Source organism: Carassius auratus, chromosome 36, assembly GCF_003368295.1.
Source record: "Carassius auratus strain Wakin chromosome 36, ASM336829v1, whole genome shotgun sequence".
Lineage (NCBI taxonomy): Eukaryota > Metazoa > Chordata > Actinopteri > Cypriniformes > Cyprinidae > Carassius > Carassius auratus.
In genome coordinates, this window is record NC_039278.1 from 5,749,280 (window position 1) to 5,764,631 (window position 15,352).

Here is a 15,352-nt window from a genome sequence, read left to right on the forward strand (position 1 = left end):
ATTTCCATCTCCTTAATGTAAATGTTTCAATACTCCAATCTTTCCTGATGCACTGACTTCATGTGCCTGTGTGAGTTGTGATAATGATGAAAATAAATCAAGGAATTATTGAATTGTTGGATTTCAAATCAGTAGGGGTTGAGGCATCAAATTCAAAAGTAACTAAAAAACTGTTTTATAGATGGTAAATGTAATATTATTACTGAAATCTTATTAGTTACACTATAGTTACTGCAAAAAGGTTATACTGTTACTGTAACTTGTTTTTAGTACTTAATGCCCAACACTGCTTGTAATAACATGGTTATTAACTTGTCAATAACCATGGTTTATGGTTTCAAGTAATTTTGAACAACAAAATTATAAGTCACTTTGCTATTTTTTTATTTTAAAACCATTTTGTTCATTTAGACCCAATATAGGCTAATATATAACATAATATTCTTGATTCTGAGATTTCACACTTTTTGATCAATGAATTTCCATGACTTTAGCCTACAAGTATTTTTAACATCACTTATGTAAATTATAGTTAGAATGTAAACTGGTATCTCAGGTAAGAGATGTATAAGATGAGAACAGGGTTCAAACACATGGCCACGATCACAACAGCACCTGACAAAGAGCACACCCATCCTCCAGGCCACAGCTCCAAAACATCAGCGTCAGCAGCAGCACACACCAATCTACACAGTACAGTACAAAATGTGCTTGACAAAATCCCAGTCAGTAGGACATGCAAATAGATGACCGACAGAAGACCAATCACAATTTAGTATGCAAATAAGTCCATGGGAAATGTTCAAACTTTTAATCATATATTACTTAGCTCTAATTTGCTCTCTCTTGAATGTTAATCTTTTGGGATTTTTACCTCACACATGCTTTTTGGTCAATTATTATATGGGCCGGAATGTTTCTAAATTATAAAAACACTGCTGTCCATGTGCTGTATGCAAAACAGCTTTCCATGTTGGCCTTTAAATTATCATGACTGACTACAATAGACTCTTATTTACAGTCATGGGAAAAAGTTAGAAGACACTGAGCTTCATGGATTTCCATATTAGGACATAATAATAATAATAACAATAATAATAATAATAAAAACAATATCTGGTCCTTAGCAGGTCTTAAAATTGGGAAAATATTATGTAAAAGACCTCAGATGAACAACAACACATGATGTATCACACCGTCATTATATATATATATAAAAAAAAACTCAAGATTGAAAAGCCATGAGTGACAAAGTTAGGACCCTATGATTAACTTGCCTGTATGTCCACTTTTAGCATCAATAGCTTGAAGTAATACTTTTCAGAATGGCTTTATCAGTCTGTCATATCGTTCTGGAGGAATTTTGGCTCACTCTTCTTTACAGTGTAACCAGTTTATTGAGGTATGTGGGCATTTGTTTATGCACCACAACATTTCAGTCAGGATGACGTCTGGACTTTGACTGGGCAACACCATGATTCTTTTCTTTTCAGCCGTTCTGTTGTAGATTGGCTGGTGTGCTTGGGATCATTGTCCAGTTGCATGACCCAATTTTGGCCAAACTTGAACTGCTGGACAGACAGCCTCAGTTTGGTTCTAGAATACTTTGGAATACTTTGGTTCACGGTTGACTCAATGACTGTGATGTGCCCAGGTCCTGTGGCTACTACGAGCATGCTATTGGTATGAGGTGTTTGTGCTGATACACTCTTTAAGTTTTCGACAAATGTGGCACTGTACATTATGGCCAAACATCTCAATTTTGGTCTTGTCTGTTCAAAGGACATTGTTCTATAAGTCTTATGGTTTGTTCAGAAGCACCTTTGCAAACCTAAACCGTGCTGCCATGTTTCTTTAGAGAAAAGAGGCTTTTTTTCTGGCAAGCCTTCTATGCATGCTGTACATGACCCATATTTTTCTAGTTTAACTGTCATGAACTTTATCATTTAACAAGTTAACTGAAGCCTGTAGAGTCTGCGGTGAAGTTCTTGGGTTGTCCTCCATTTCTCTGAGCATTACACGGTTTTGATCTTGGGGTGAATTTGCTGAGACATCCACTTCTGGGAGGATTGGTGTCTGTTTTGAATGTCTTCCACTTGTGAATAATCTTCCTCACTGTGGAATGATGGACTTCAAATTGTTTGGGAATGGCTGTATTACGTTTCCCAGATTAATGGCAACAGCAATTGCTTTTGTAAGATCATAGCTGATGTATTTTCTCTTTGGCATTGTGTTAACACTCACAATTGTTGATGATGAGTTAATCAAATGCAATTGATTAGCAATACCTATCCCTTAAAACTTACTCTTGTTAACAGTGAAGGTGTCTTAACTGTCACACATGGCTTTTCAAGTTTATTTGTATAACGCTTTTTACTATACAAATCATTGTAAATCAATGGCTTTATTTCTGTTAAATAAATTATGACATAGTGTGAAATATCATGTATTGTTGTTCATAAGGTTTTATTTTCCTATATATATTTAATTACTTTTTTCTTATGTCCTGATACAGAAAACCATTCAATTCAAGGGAAAAGTGAAAGTCGTGACATTTGGCAATTATGGTAATCCATACTTGAAATTGGTGCTCTGCATTTAACCCATCCCAGTGCACACACACACACACACACACACGGCAGTGAGAAGTGAACACACACCCGGAGCAGTGGGCAGCTATAGATCCAGCGCCCGAGGAGCAACTGGGGGTTCAGTGCCTTGCTCAAGAGCACTTCAGTCATGGGTGTTGAGGGTGGAAGAGAGCACTGTTCATTCACTCCCTCCCACCTACAACTCCTGCCAGCACCAAGACTCAAACGTGCGACCTTCGGGTAACTAGTCCAAGTCTCTAACCATTAGACCACAGCTGCCATTCAATCTAGTGTTCCTAACTTTTTCACACGACTGTATATTCAGATTTTGTTATAATTTTCAAATAAGACATTTTTAAAGTAACATTCAAGTAAATACTTTTTTTTTTTCACAATAGCCTCTTCAGAAAAGGTATATGTTTATTTAAATTACATAACATTTGAAGTATTCAATTTCAAATTCAACCATTATGAATTACAGAAAAAAATTATATTCTACAACAACCATTGATTTTGTATGTTGAAACAACGTTACTAGGAATATAAAAAAAAAAAATATTTAGATACATCTTCCATAACAAAATCTACATTTTCCATAACAAAATCTTCCATATACCGCCCCTCCCCACCCACCCAGTGTACCTCACTTTATCAGATAAGTTACTTAAAAAATTAGAAATTAAAGAAACAAGATTCATTCTCAAGACAAACAGCTTTTCAGACAAAACTTTTCACATGTGTATTTCTGATCCACATTGCATTTATACATTACTGTAGCATTTTACATAATGTACAAAATATATATGATTTACTATATTTAATTATTTAAGATCCACATAATATTATAACATATTTTATCATAAAGTTATATATAAAAACATTATTTATATGAGCATAATGATCTATAATACTGTAAGTGCAAGTTTAACATCTCTCATTTATGGAAAGGTTTGTTCATCAGTTTTAAGACATAGTGTAGAAAAAAGTTTGCTCATGCTCATTTACAATATCTTCAGGTTATTAATATGCTATTAGTTCTCATCAGCCCTGTAAACATGATTGCCTAGGACAAGTTCATTCTTGTCTTCCACATCCCTTTCTTTAAATTATCCTACTATATTAGTTTAAGAACGTTAAATTTCGACCCTTTCAAAGTGCTTTCTGGAACCTCCAGATCCATTGCATGTATTTGCAGATGCCTCATGGTCTTTCTGGTTTTAAGATCAGATCTCTCTGAGGGGCCCAGCTTCGGAAGTTTAAATTTACTTGAAGGTGCGTCAGTGTCAATATTTGGAGTGTTAAAATCAAGATTGTTTTTTTTTAAATTTGGTCCTGTAATTTGACCTTTTGGGAAATCAACATTCATGTCTGGGACTGTAATATCTGGATTATGACCTCTGATGTTGATGTCTGGTGAATCAAAGTCTGCCTTAAATTCTGGAGCTGACAGATCCATGCTAGGGGTTTTCAGATCAAAGTCCGGTGTCTTGATTTTGGATCCTGAGAAACCAACATCAGGCACCTTGAGGGTGGGCATTTTCTGTTTTCCAGATGGTATATCCATGTCTGGAAATGCAAGGCTGGTTTTTGCACCCTTGAAATCAGCATTAGGTCCATGAGTGTCAATATCAGGACTATTCATCCCTGCATTTAGTTTGGGAGTTGATGCATTTAGATTGAGGTCTGGCTGATCAATGTCAGCATCCATGTTCATATGTGGTCCTTTCAAACCTGACGCACCAAAACTGGGCATCTTTAGCTTTGGCATATTCAATTTACCTGATGGGGCCTTAACATCAATATCAGGTGATTTGATATCTAGGTTTGGGCCTTTTACATCAGTTTGAGGCAGAGTCAGATCCATATCTGGGGTATCAATTCCTTTCTTTATTTTCGGGCTTTTAAGATTCAGCTTTGGAGATTTGACTTTAAGATCAGGTCCTTCTGCTTTGCTACCTGAGAAGCCAGTATTTGGCAGCTTAAATTTACTTGAAGGTGCATTTATGTGGAGGTCAGGTGCATCCAAGTCAAGACTGGGTTTCTTGAAATTTGGTCCTTTAAAGGTACCTCTAGGAATATCGACATTCATGTCTGGGCCTGTGACATCTGGCTTATGACCTCTGATGTTTATGTCTTGTGAATCAAAGTCTGCCTTAAACTGGGGAGCTGACAGATCCATTTCAGGGGTCTTTAGATCATAATCAGGCGTCTTTATTTTTGGCCCTGAGACATCAAACTTAGGCATCTTTAAATTGGGCATTTTATTTTTTCCAGAAGGCTTTTCAATGTCTGGAAGAGTAAGGTCTGTTTTTGGACCTTTGAAATCAGCACTAGGTCCATGTAAATCAATATCAGGACTATCAAGCCCTGCATTTAGCCTGGGAGTTGATGCACTCAGATTAAGGTCAGGCTGATCAATGTCAGCATCCATGTTCATATGTGGCCCTTTCAAACCTGACAGGCCAAAACTGGGCATCTTTAGCTTTGGCATATTCAATTTACCCGAAGGGCCATTAACATCATCATCAAGTGATTTGAAATCTAGGTTTGAGCCTTTTAAATCAGTTTGAGGCAGGGTCATATCCATATCTGGGGTATTAATCCCTACCTTTATTTTCGGGCTTTTGAGATTCAGGTCGGGGGAATTAAAGTCTGCCTTAAACTTTGGAGCTGACAGATCCATTTCAGGGGTCTTCAGATCATAGTCAGGTGTCTTTAGTTTTGGTCCCGAGACACCAAACTTAGGCATCTTTAAATTGGGCATTTTAAATTTTCCAGAAGGCTTGTCCATGTCTGGAAGAGTAAGGTCTGTCTTTGGACCTTTAATATCAACATTAGGTCCATGTACATCAAAATCAGGACTATTTATATCTGCATTTAGTTTGGGAGCTGATGCTCTCAGATTAAGGTCAGGCTGATCAATGTCTGCGTCCACATTCATATGTGGTCCTTTCGAACCTGATGGACCAAAACTGGGCATCTTTAGCTTTGGCATATTAAATTTACCTGAAGGGCCATTAACATCAATATCAGGTGATTTGATATTTAGATTCTGGCCTTTAAAATCAGTTTGAGGCAAAGTAAGATCCATATCTGGGGTATCTATTCCTCCCTTTATTTTGGGGCTTTTGAGATTCAGGTCTTGAGATTTGATTTTAAGATCTGGAGCTTTTGGCCTGCTACCTGAGAAGCCAAATTTTGGCAGCTTCAGTTTACCTGAAGGGGAATTGATGTCAAGGTAAGGGGCATTCATGTCAGTATTGGGTGTCTTTAAGTTTGGTCCTTTAAATGTACTTTTAGGGAATTTAAGATTCATGTCTGGGCCTGTGATATCTGGCTTAGGTCCTTTAATATTAAGGTCCGGGGAATCATAGTCTGCCTTAAATTTTGGAGCTGACAGATCCAGTTCAGGTGTCCTCAAATCATAATCAGGTGTCTTTATTTTTGGTCCCGAGACACCAAATTTAGGCATCTTGAAATTGGGCATTTTGAATTTTCCAGAAGGCTTGTCCATGTCTGGAAGAGTAAGGTCTGTCTTTGGACCTTTAATATCAACATTAGGTCCATGTACATCAAAATCAGGATTATTTATCCCTGCATTCAGTTTTGGAGCTGATGCTCTCAGATTAAGGTCGGGCTGATCAATGTCTGGGTCCACATTCATATGTGGTCCTTTCAAACCTGACTGACCAAAACTGGGCATCTTTAGCTTTGGCATATTCAGTTTACCTGAAGGGCCATTAACATCAATATCAGGTGTTTTGATATCTAGGTTTGGGCCTTTTACATCAGTTTGAGGCAGAGTCAGATCCATATCTGGGGTATCGATTCCTCCCTTTATTTTGGGGCTTTTGAGATTCAGGTCCGGGGAATCAAAGTCTGCCTTAAACTTTGGAGCTGACAGATCCATTTCAGGGGTCTTCAAATCATAGTCAGGCGTCTTAAATTTTGGTCCTGAGACACCAAACTTGGGCATCTTTAAATTGGGCATTTTAAATTTTCCATGGGGCCTGTCCATGTCTGGAAGTTTAAGGTCTGTCCTTGGACCTTTAAGATCAACATTAGGTCCATGTACATCAAAATCAGGACTATTTATCCCTGCATTTAGTTTTGGAGCTGATGCTCTCAGATTAAGGTCAGGCTGATCAATGTCAGCATCCACATTCATTCTGGGCCCTTTCAAACCTGATGGACCAAAACTGGGCATCTTTAACTTTGGCATATTAAATTTACCTGAAGGGCCATCCACATCAATATCAGGTGATTTGATATTTAGATTCTGGCCTTTCAAATCAGTTTGAGGCAGAGTCAGATCCATATCTGGGGTATCGATTCCTCCCTTTATTTTGGGGCCTTTGAGATTCAGGTCTTGAGATTTGATTTTAAGATCTGGAGCTTTTGGCCTGCTACCTGAGAAGCCAAATTTTGGCAGCTTCAGTTTACCTGAAGGGGAATTGATGTCGAGGTCAGGGGCATTCATGTCAGTATTGGGTGTCTTTAAGTTTGGTCCTTTAAATGTACTTTTAGGGAATTTAAGATTCATGTCTGGGCCTGTGATATCTGGCTTATGTCCTTTAATATTAAGGTCCGGGGAATCATAGTCTGCCTTAAATTTTGGAGCTGACAGATCCATTTCAGGTGCCCTCAAATCATAATCAGGTGTCTTTATTTTTGGTCCCGAGACACCAAATTTAGGCATCTTGAAATTGGGCTTTTTGAATTTTCCAGTAGGCTTGTCCATGTCTGGAAGAGTAAGGTCTGTCTTTGGACCTTTAATATCAACATTAGGTCCATGTACATCAAAATCAGGATTATTTATCCCTGCATTCAGTTTGGGAGCTGATGATCTCAGATTAAGGTCAGGCTGATCAATGTCTGCGTCCACATTCATATGTGGTCCTTTCAAACCTGACAGCCCAAAACTGGGCATCTTTAGCTTTGGCATATTCAGTTTACCTGAAGGGCCATTAACATCAACATCAGGTGTTTTGATATCTAGGTTTGGGCCTTTTACATCAGTTTGAGGCAGAGTCAGATCCATATCTGGGGTATCGATTCCTCCCTTTATTTTGGGGCTTTTGAGACTCAGGTCCGGGGAATTAAAAGCACCCTTAAACTTTGGAGCTGACAAGTCCAGTTCAGGGGTCTTTAAATCATAGTCAGGCGTCTTTAGTTTTGGTCCTGAGGCACCAAACTTAGGCATCTTTAAAGTGGGCATTTTAAATTTTCTAGAGGGTTTGTCAATGTCTGGAAGTTTAAGGTCTGTTCTTGGGCCTTTAAGATCAACATTAGGTCCATGCAAATCGATATCATGACTATTTATCCCTGAATTTAGTTTAGGAGTTGATGCACTCAGATTAAGGTCAGGCTGATCAATGTCTGCATCCACATTCATATCTGGTCCTTTCAAACCTGACATGCCAAAACCAGGCATCTTAAACTTTGGCATATTAAATTTGCCAGAGGGGCCTTTGACATCAATATCAGGTGATTTTATATGCAGTTTTGGGCCTTTTAAGTCAGTTTGAGGCAGAGTCAGATCCATATCTGGGGTATTAATTCCTCCCTTTATTTTGGCGCTTTCGAGATTCAAGTCCGGGGAATCAAATTCTGCCTTAAACTTGGGAGCAGACAGATCCATTTCAGGGGTCTTTAAATCATAGTCAGGTGTCTTTAGTTTTGGTCCTGAGACACCAAACTTGGGCATCTTTAAATTGGGCATTTTAAATTTTCCAGAAGGCTTGTCAATGTCTGGAAGTTTAAGGTCTGTTCTTGGACCTTTAAGATCAACATTAGGTCCATGTACATCAATATCAGGACTATTTATCCCTGCATCCAGTTTGGGAGTTGATGCACTCAGATTAAGATCCGGCTGATCAATGTCAGCATCCATGTTCATATGTGGTCCTTTCAAACCTGACAGGCCAAAACTGGGCATCTTTAATTTTGGCATATTAAATTTACCCGAAGGGACATTGATATCAACATCAGGTGACTTAATATCTAAGTGTGGGCCTTTTGAATCTGTTTGAGGCAGAGTCAGATCCATGTCTGGGGTATCGATTCCTCCCTTAACCTTGGGGTTTTTGAGATTCAGCTTTGGAGATTTGATTTTAAGATCAGGTCCTTTTGGCTTGCTACTTGAGAGACCAAATTTTGGCATTTTCAATTTAGCTGAAGGGGAATTTATGTTGAGATCAGGTGTATTCACATCAAAATCAGGTTTCTTGAAACTTGGTCCTTTCATTTTTCCTTTTGGGAAATCAACATTCAAGTCAGGTGCTGTGATATCTGGATTGTGACCTCTGATGTTGATGCCTGGGGAATCAAAGTCTGCCTTAAACTTTGGAGCTGACAGATCCATTTCAGGAGTCTTCAGATCATAATCAGGTGTCTTTATTTTTGGTCCCGAAACACCAAATTTAGGCATCTTTAAATTGGACATTTTAATTTTTCCAGAAGGCCTGTCCATGTCTGGAAGAGTAAGGTCTGTCTTTGGACCTTTAATATCAACATTAGGTCCATGTACATCAAAATCAGGATTATTTATATCTGCATTTAGTTTGGGAGCTGATGCTCTCAGATTAAGGTCGGGCTGATCAATGTCTGCATCCACATTCATATTTGGTCCTTTCAAACCTGACTGACCAAAACTGGGCATCTTTAGCTTTGGCATATTCAGTTTACCTGAAGGGCCATTAACATCAATATCAGGTGATTTGATATTTAGGTTTGGGCCTTTTAAATTAGTTTGGGGCAGTCTCAGATCCATATCTGGGGTATCGATTCCTCCCTTTATTTTGGGGCTGCTGAAATTCAGGTCTGGAGATTTGATTTTTAGGTCAGGTGCATCCAAGTCAAGACTGGGTTCCTTGAAATTTGGTCCTTTAAATGTCCCTTCAGGGATATTCACATCAATGTCAGGTGCTGTAATATCTGGCTTATGACCTCTGATGTTGATGTCTGGTGAAACAAAGCCTGCCTTAAACTTAGGAGCAGACAGATTAATTTCAGGGGATTTTGAATTATAGTCAGGTGTTTTTATTTTCGGTCCTGACAGGCCAAAATCAGGGGAGCTGAAAGTGGGTGATTTCAGTTTTCCAGATGACATGTCCATGTCTGGAAGGTCTGTTTTTAGACCTTTGAAGTCAGCCTTTGGTCCATCAGTTTGTATATTAGAACAATTGAGCCCTGCAGCTACTTCAGAGGATGACGATGCCAATTTTGACCCCTTCATGCTTCCACCGTAACTGATGTCAGTATTCTTGTTTCTAGAGAGGCTAAACCTTGGCATTTTAAATTTTGGCTTTTTCACATTAACCGATGGTACTTCCATGTCCATATCAGAAGAATTAAGCACTGCTTTTGGACCTTTAAAATGTCCTTTTGTGAGGTGCATCCCCGGAGATCCTTGGTTGTCTAGCAGTGTAAGACTTGAATCTGGTGGAATCACTGCCCCATTATGTATGCCATGTCTGTTTTCCTCTACAGCTTTATTTCCTTTCATGTGTTTCTTGACTTTATCATTGAAGAGCTTGTCATATGAATCTTTCCACACCTGTTGAAACATTTGTATCCTTACAAATTAATTTGTTTGGGAGTTTTATGATTCAGGGTTGAAAAATAACTGTAAATGTGATGTACACAGACCTCATTAGGAGCTTTGATATCCAGACTTTCCAAGCTCTTGCTGGATTTCAAACCATGCTTCATTAACTGCTTGTCATTATCAATTAACTTCAAAATGTCCACAGCTTCATCCTTCTTTTGTTCGTTCCTCTTCAGGTCAAACAGACCACTAGCACCCACAATTTCTTCATCTGAAATTAAAATATAATGTGCATTGTAGTCTATTATAAACAATTTTCCTTATAATTTTCACCATATCAAGGTTCATGGCAAAAGCCATTTTCTCCAAAGTAAAAGTTTCTTTAACAGAACCAAATCAGTTAATATACAATGATATGCATAAAAATATTCTTATTCAAATTTCATGAAAGTGCACCTTCTTGAAAGAGCATGTCTGTGTATTCCAAACCATCTACAGAGTCATTGTCATCTTCAAGCAGCAGGCTGTCAGACAGGCTTCTACGAAGAAGAGCCTGCAAATTAGATAATATCATGGTCTATTATTATTATTGTCATATTTCATGAAATTAAATGGATGCATAGAATAAAATAATATTTATTCCAAATAATGACATACACATAAAAAATATCTGATAGATCACACAAACACATATAATTCAGATATAGATTGAATATAAAAAAGGACAACATACCATTTCACTAGTATGTATTTACAGTGAAGAAAAGCATCCAAAACTCAAACCTGTTAATGCAAATGAAATTATTCAGCAGCAGCAAGACACCCAAAATTCAGTGTTAGTTATTCTTGACATATATGTAATTGTTAATGGTTGGTTAAAATGCAATGACAGACCTGAATCTGTGAACTATGAACATATGGGTCAATCATTGAATAAAAAATGTAATTGCCTCAGAGTGAAGCAAGACTGAGCAGACAGCACTAACTTAATTCAAATTCTGCATTTCTGCTAATGGCACACAGACGAAACTGTGAGGTATTCAAGGAATTGTTCAGGCATAGTGTAACAAGAAGGAGTTAGGAACAGGTTAGGCCAGACGAAGGAAACTATGAACAGACATTGCCTTTTAACAACATCCTCCTCATTAAACATGCGTAGGTCCGCCCACAATCATCTGTAAGGGCACATATTTTGATAATCTGTTCATCTGTTTAATTAAAATGATCTGTTTCATTTCATTGAAACGGATTTAAAAAACATTAAGTAAGTATTAGTATTAATACTAAATATATTAAAATTAGTATCAGTAAGTATTATCTACAGTATATGATCTATTTAACATGCACAAAATCATTTTATTAACCTGTATATTTACAATAAAAACAAATGAAAGGTACAGGACCTGAAACATGCTTCAGAATTTTTTGATTTAGAAAACATGCCCCCCCCCCAAAAAAAACAAAAAAAACAATAATGTTAATGTACTCATTTACAATTTTAAATGTCTTGTACTTAAATATTTACAACTTAAGTGCAATTTGTAATATGAATACATTCAACCACTCTTGAATTATATTAAAAATACAATGAAATCAGCATAACCCATGTGAGTGCTGCATATAGTCATTCATAACAAATACAGCTGAACACCTGCGCTTGCTAGACACCAGACTTTACTTTCAATACCATACGGGCTGTTTCACGCAACATAGCACAGTTCAAAGTACTGTTGTAAATTTGCACAAGAATGAAACGACTTACCTTGTATCCTATGAGCTTTTAAATCCTTGTTCAATATCAGCAGTGATAACATGCCATGCTGAAGAGTTTTCACTTTATGTGACTGTGTTTAACTCGGTTCTCTTCTCACTGTTTGTGGAATTCTCACTGCGGCAGGTGATACACTTGAAGAGTGGATCGACTGGTTTAACCAGGCCAAACAGATACCTCATATAGCTTTAGCATCACTGCATGATCTGCACTGGAGGCAGAGTATGGAGCCAGAAGAATCTCAATAAAGATAAATGCACACACTACATTCACATATGCACACACAGGATCCATACATGCACACACATAATTCATAAATACACACACAGGATACACAAATGCACACAAAATTCACAAATGCACACACAAAATGTAAAAAGCACAGAAGATTCACAAATGCATTCAAAATTCAGAAATGCACACAAAATTCAGAAATACACACACAATTCAGAAATGCAAACAACATTTACAAATGCACTCAAGATTCACAAATGCACAGGACAAGATTCAGAAATGTATTTCTGATGCACACACACATATATCTTGATTTACAAACTGCTTGCGGTCTGTGAACTTCACTGCATTTGTGTGTGAATTTTGAGACTCCCTTGACTTGGCTGGACACACAAATGCCTTTTTTTAAACAGGGAATGATCTGCAACCAATCAGATATCTCCCTTGTTTTAGCCAATCACAAGAATGCACCCCACGTGGGGAATAGTTTACTTATAAGCCAATCAGCGAACAACTCACTTTCCTCACGCAGCGAACGACTCACTTTCCACAGCGAACGACTCACTTACCTCACACAGCCGGCGACTCACTTTGCGCAGCCAGCGACCCACTTTGCGCAGCGAACGACTCACTTTCCTCACGAGTTACGCAGCGAACGACTCACTTTCCTCACCCAGCGAGCGACTCACTTTCCTCACGAGTCATGCAGCGAACGACTCACTTTCCTCACCCAGCGAGCGACTCACTTTCCTCACGAGTCACGCAGCGAACGACTCACTTTCCTCACCCAGCGAGCGACTCACTTTCCTCACGAGTCATGCAGCGAACGACTCACTTTCCTCACCCAGCGAGCGACTCACTTTCCTCAGCGAACGATTCACTTTCCTCAGGAGTCACGCAGCGAACGACTCACTTTCCTCACCCAGCGAGCGACTCACTTTCCTCAGCGAATGATTCCTCAAGCAACGAAGTTGAGCGAACGATTCACTTTCCTCACGCAGCGATCAACTCACTTTCCTAAGCGAACGACAGCCGCAGACCCACTTTTCGCAGCCAGAGAGCCACTTTCCTCTCGCACTGACTCTCTCTTCATGTAGGGACTGAATATTATAATTAAAGTGACTTCTATATTGCATCCAAAAGAATATTTAGATATATTTAAATATTCAAAAAGGTTTAAACATTTTTTTTTTTTTACTTTCATTAAAATATTTCAATAAAATGAAATAATTGCCTATTGCAAATTTATGAATCCATGGTTAACTTTTTTTTCTGCAGTCACTGGGCTATATGTATTGAGACATTTTTTAATTTATATTTTGTAAAAAATAATAAAAAATAAACCTGAATTGTAATCTAAACATCTGTATTTTCATACAATTTAATACAATTGCTGTGTGAACACGTTCATGTGATTGGCTTATAAGTAAACAATCCCCCCACATGGGGTGCATTCTTGTGATTGGCTAAAAGAAGGCAGATATCTGATTGGTTGCTGATCATTCCCTGTTTAAAAAAAAAAGCATTTGTGTGTCGAGCCAAGTCAGGGGAGTCTCAAAATTCACACACAAATGCAGTGAAGTTCACAGACCGCAAGCAGTTTTTAAATCAAGATATATGTGTGTGTGCATCAGAAATACATTTCTGAATCTTGTCCTGTGCATTTGTGAATCTTGTTCTGTGCATTTGTGAATCTTGAGTGCATTTGTAAAGGTTGTTTGCATTTCTGAATTGTGTGTGTATTTCTGATTTTTGTGTGCATTTCTGAATTTTGTATGCATTTGTGAATCTTCTGTGCTTTTTAAATTTTGTGTGTGCATCTGTGAATTTTTTGTGCATTTGTGTATCCTGTGTGTGTATTTATGAATCATGTGTGTGCATCTATGAATCCTGTGTGTGCATATGTGACTGTAGTGTGTGCATTTATCTTTATTGAGACTCTTCTGGCTCCATAGCAGAGTGACATAACAATAACAAACCTCTCCCTAATTCTAGATTTATGGGAGGATATCGAAAGGAATGTTTAAAAAAAAAAAAAAAAAAAAAAGATTAAAGTATGCACACATGTACTTCCACATGACTCGAGTTGAGAAACGGGCACCTGTACAAGGCGTAGTCATTCTCCCCCAGGTTGTTCCAGAGCGCTCACTGAAACCAGTCATGCACTGTGAATTCTCGGGAAAGAGAGAAAGCATTCAAACAACATGAATAAATATTAGAACAGTTTGACTCTCGCACCTTAGTTTGCAGGAATGAGAGAATAAAAAAATATATATATATAAAAAATGGGTCCTGACATTACAAAAAATGTATCTATTTAAAAAAACACATTATTTTCCATATACTGTACATTATTGTTTCTCCTCAATGCCCCGGCTTTCTGAAACACATCCATTTTCACAAAGCTCATCAGTCTGAAAAGCGAGGTGTGCTCTGATTGGCCAGCGATCCAGTGCATTGTGATTGGCCGAATACCACAAGCATGTGACGGAAATGTTACGCACCTTAACATACTGTGATCCGTGTGTCCCAGGGTGAAGAGACAAAACCAATAAAACCCATTACAAATTATGCATTCGTTGCATCCAGTGGGGACATAGTTACAGATCATAATGACTTATACTGTGTTTTTATGCATTACATTGCATATCGCGCTGCATAAATATAAAACCATGTCTGCATTTGTGATCGGAGAAACAACAAATGCTACACTACACTGCTCAAAACTCACGTTTGAATTATCAGTGGCAAATTCTTTACATATGGAAATGTACTTACAGACTGTGAGTCAGAAGTGCAACTGTCCTTGCAAAGTTGAAACTGTCCCACTTTCTGAAATATTATTACAATATTACAACTTAACCACTGATTTCTAGTTATGTTTTCTTTTGGAAGACCAGACAAAGTAGTTTCGCTTTCACAACAAAACACACAGCTTCTCCACAACATGGCGCCTGCGGCGGCAACTGCGAGAATAAACGTTACGACTTCTTTCTTTGCGTGAACATTTGGGTGGCGTTAAGCAAATCTTCCCACATCATGACGTAGACATGTGAGGCCGTGTTTGACTGTTAACTTTTATAAAGAATATCTCTTTGGATTTGAGCCTTTAGTCTTTGCAACTTTACAGATCTTCTTCATGCACCAAGAGCTTGTATCACCCCAAAGATCCCGAATCGCATCATATGACCCCTTTAATCAGTAAAA

General features: G+C 38.1%; 1 protein-coding gene across 1 annotated transcript; it reads right to left on the reverse strand.

Moving 5' to 3' along the window:
- Positions 1 to 3,705: 3,705 nt before the first annotated feature.
- On the reverse strand, positions 3,706 to 14,655 carry LOC113055626 (neuroblast differentiation-associated protein AHNAK-like). Its single transcript, XM_026222043.1, has 6 exons — positions 14,247 to 14,655; positions 11,903 to 12,117; positions 10,874 to 10,923; positions 10,597 to 10,693; positions 10,242 to 10,411; positions 3,706 to 10,149 (listed from the first exon to the last, which is right to left on the reverse strand). Exons 3-6 carry the CDS (start codon positions 10,874 to 10,876, stop codon positions 3,706 to 3,708), a joined length of 6,714 nt encoding a protein of 2,237 aa, XP_026077828.1. The 5' UTR covers positions 10,877 to 10,923; positions 11,903 to 12,117; positions 14,247 to 14,655.
- Positions 14,656 to 15,352: the final 697 nt, after the last annotated feature.

Coding starts and splice junctions, on each gene's coding strand:
- LOC113055626 (XM_026222043.1), bottom strand. Junction 10,412..10,596: donor AGACATGCTCTTTCAAGAAG/GTGCACTTTCAT, acceptor TTTTAATTTCAG/ATGAAGAAATTGTGGGTGCT. Junction 10,150..10,241: donor ATATCAAAGCTCCTAATGAG/GTCTGTGTACAT, acceptor ATGTTTCAACAG/GTGTGGAAAGATTCATATGA.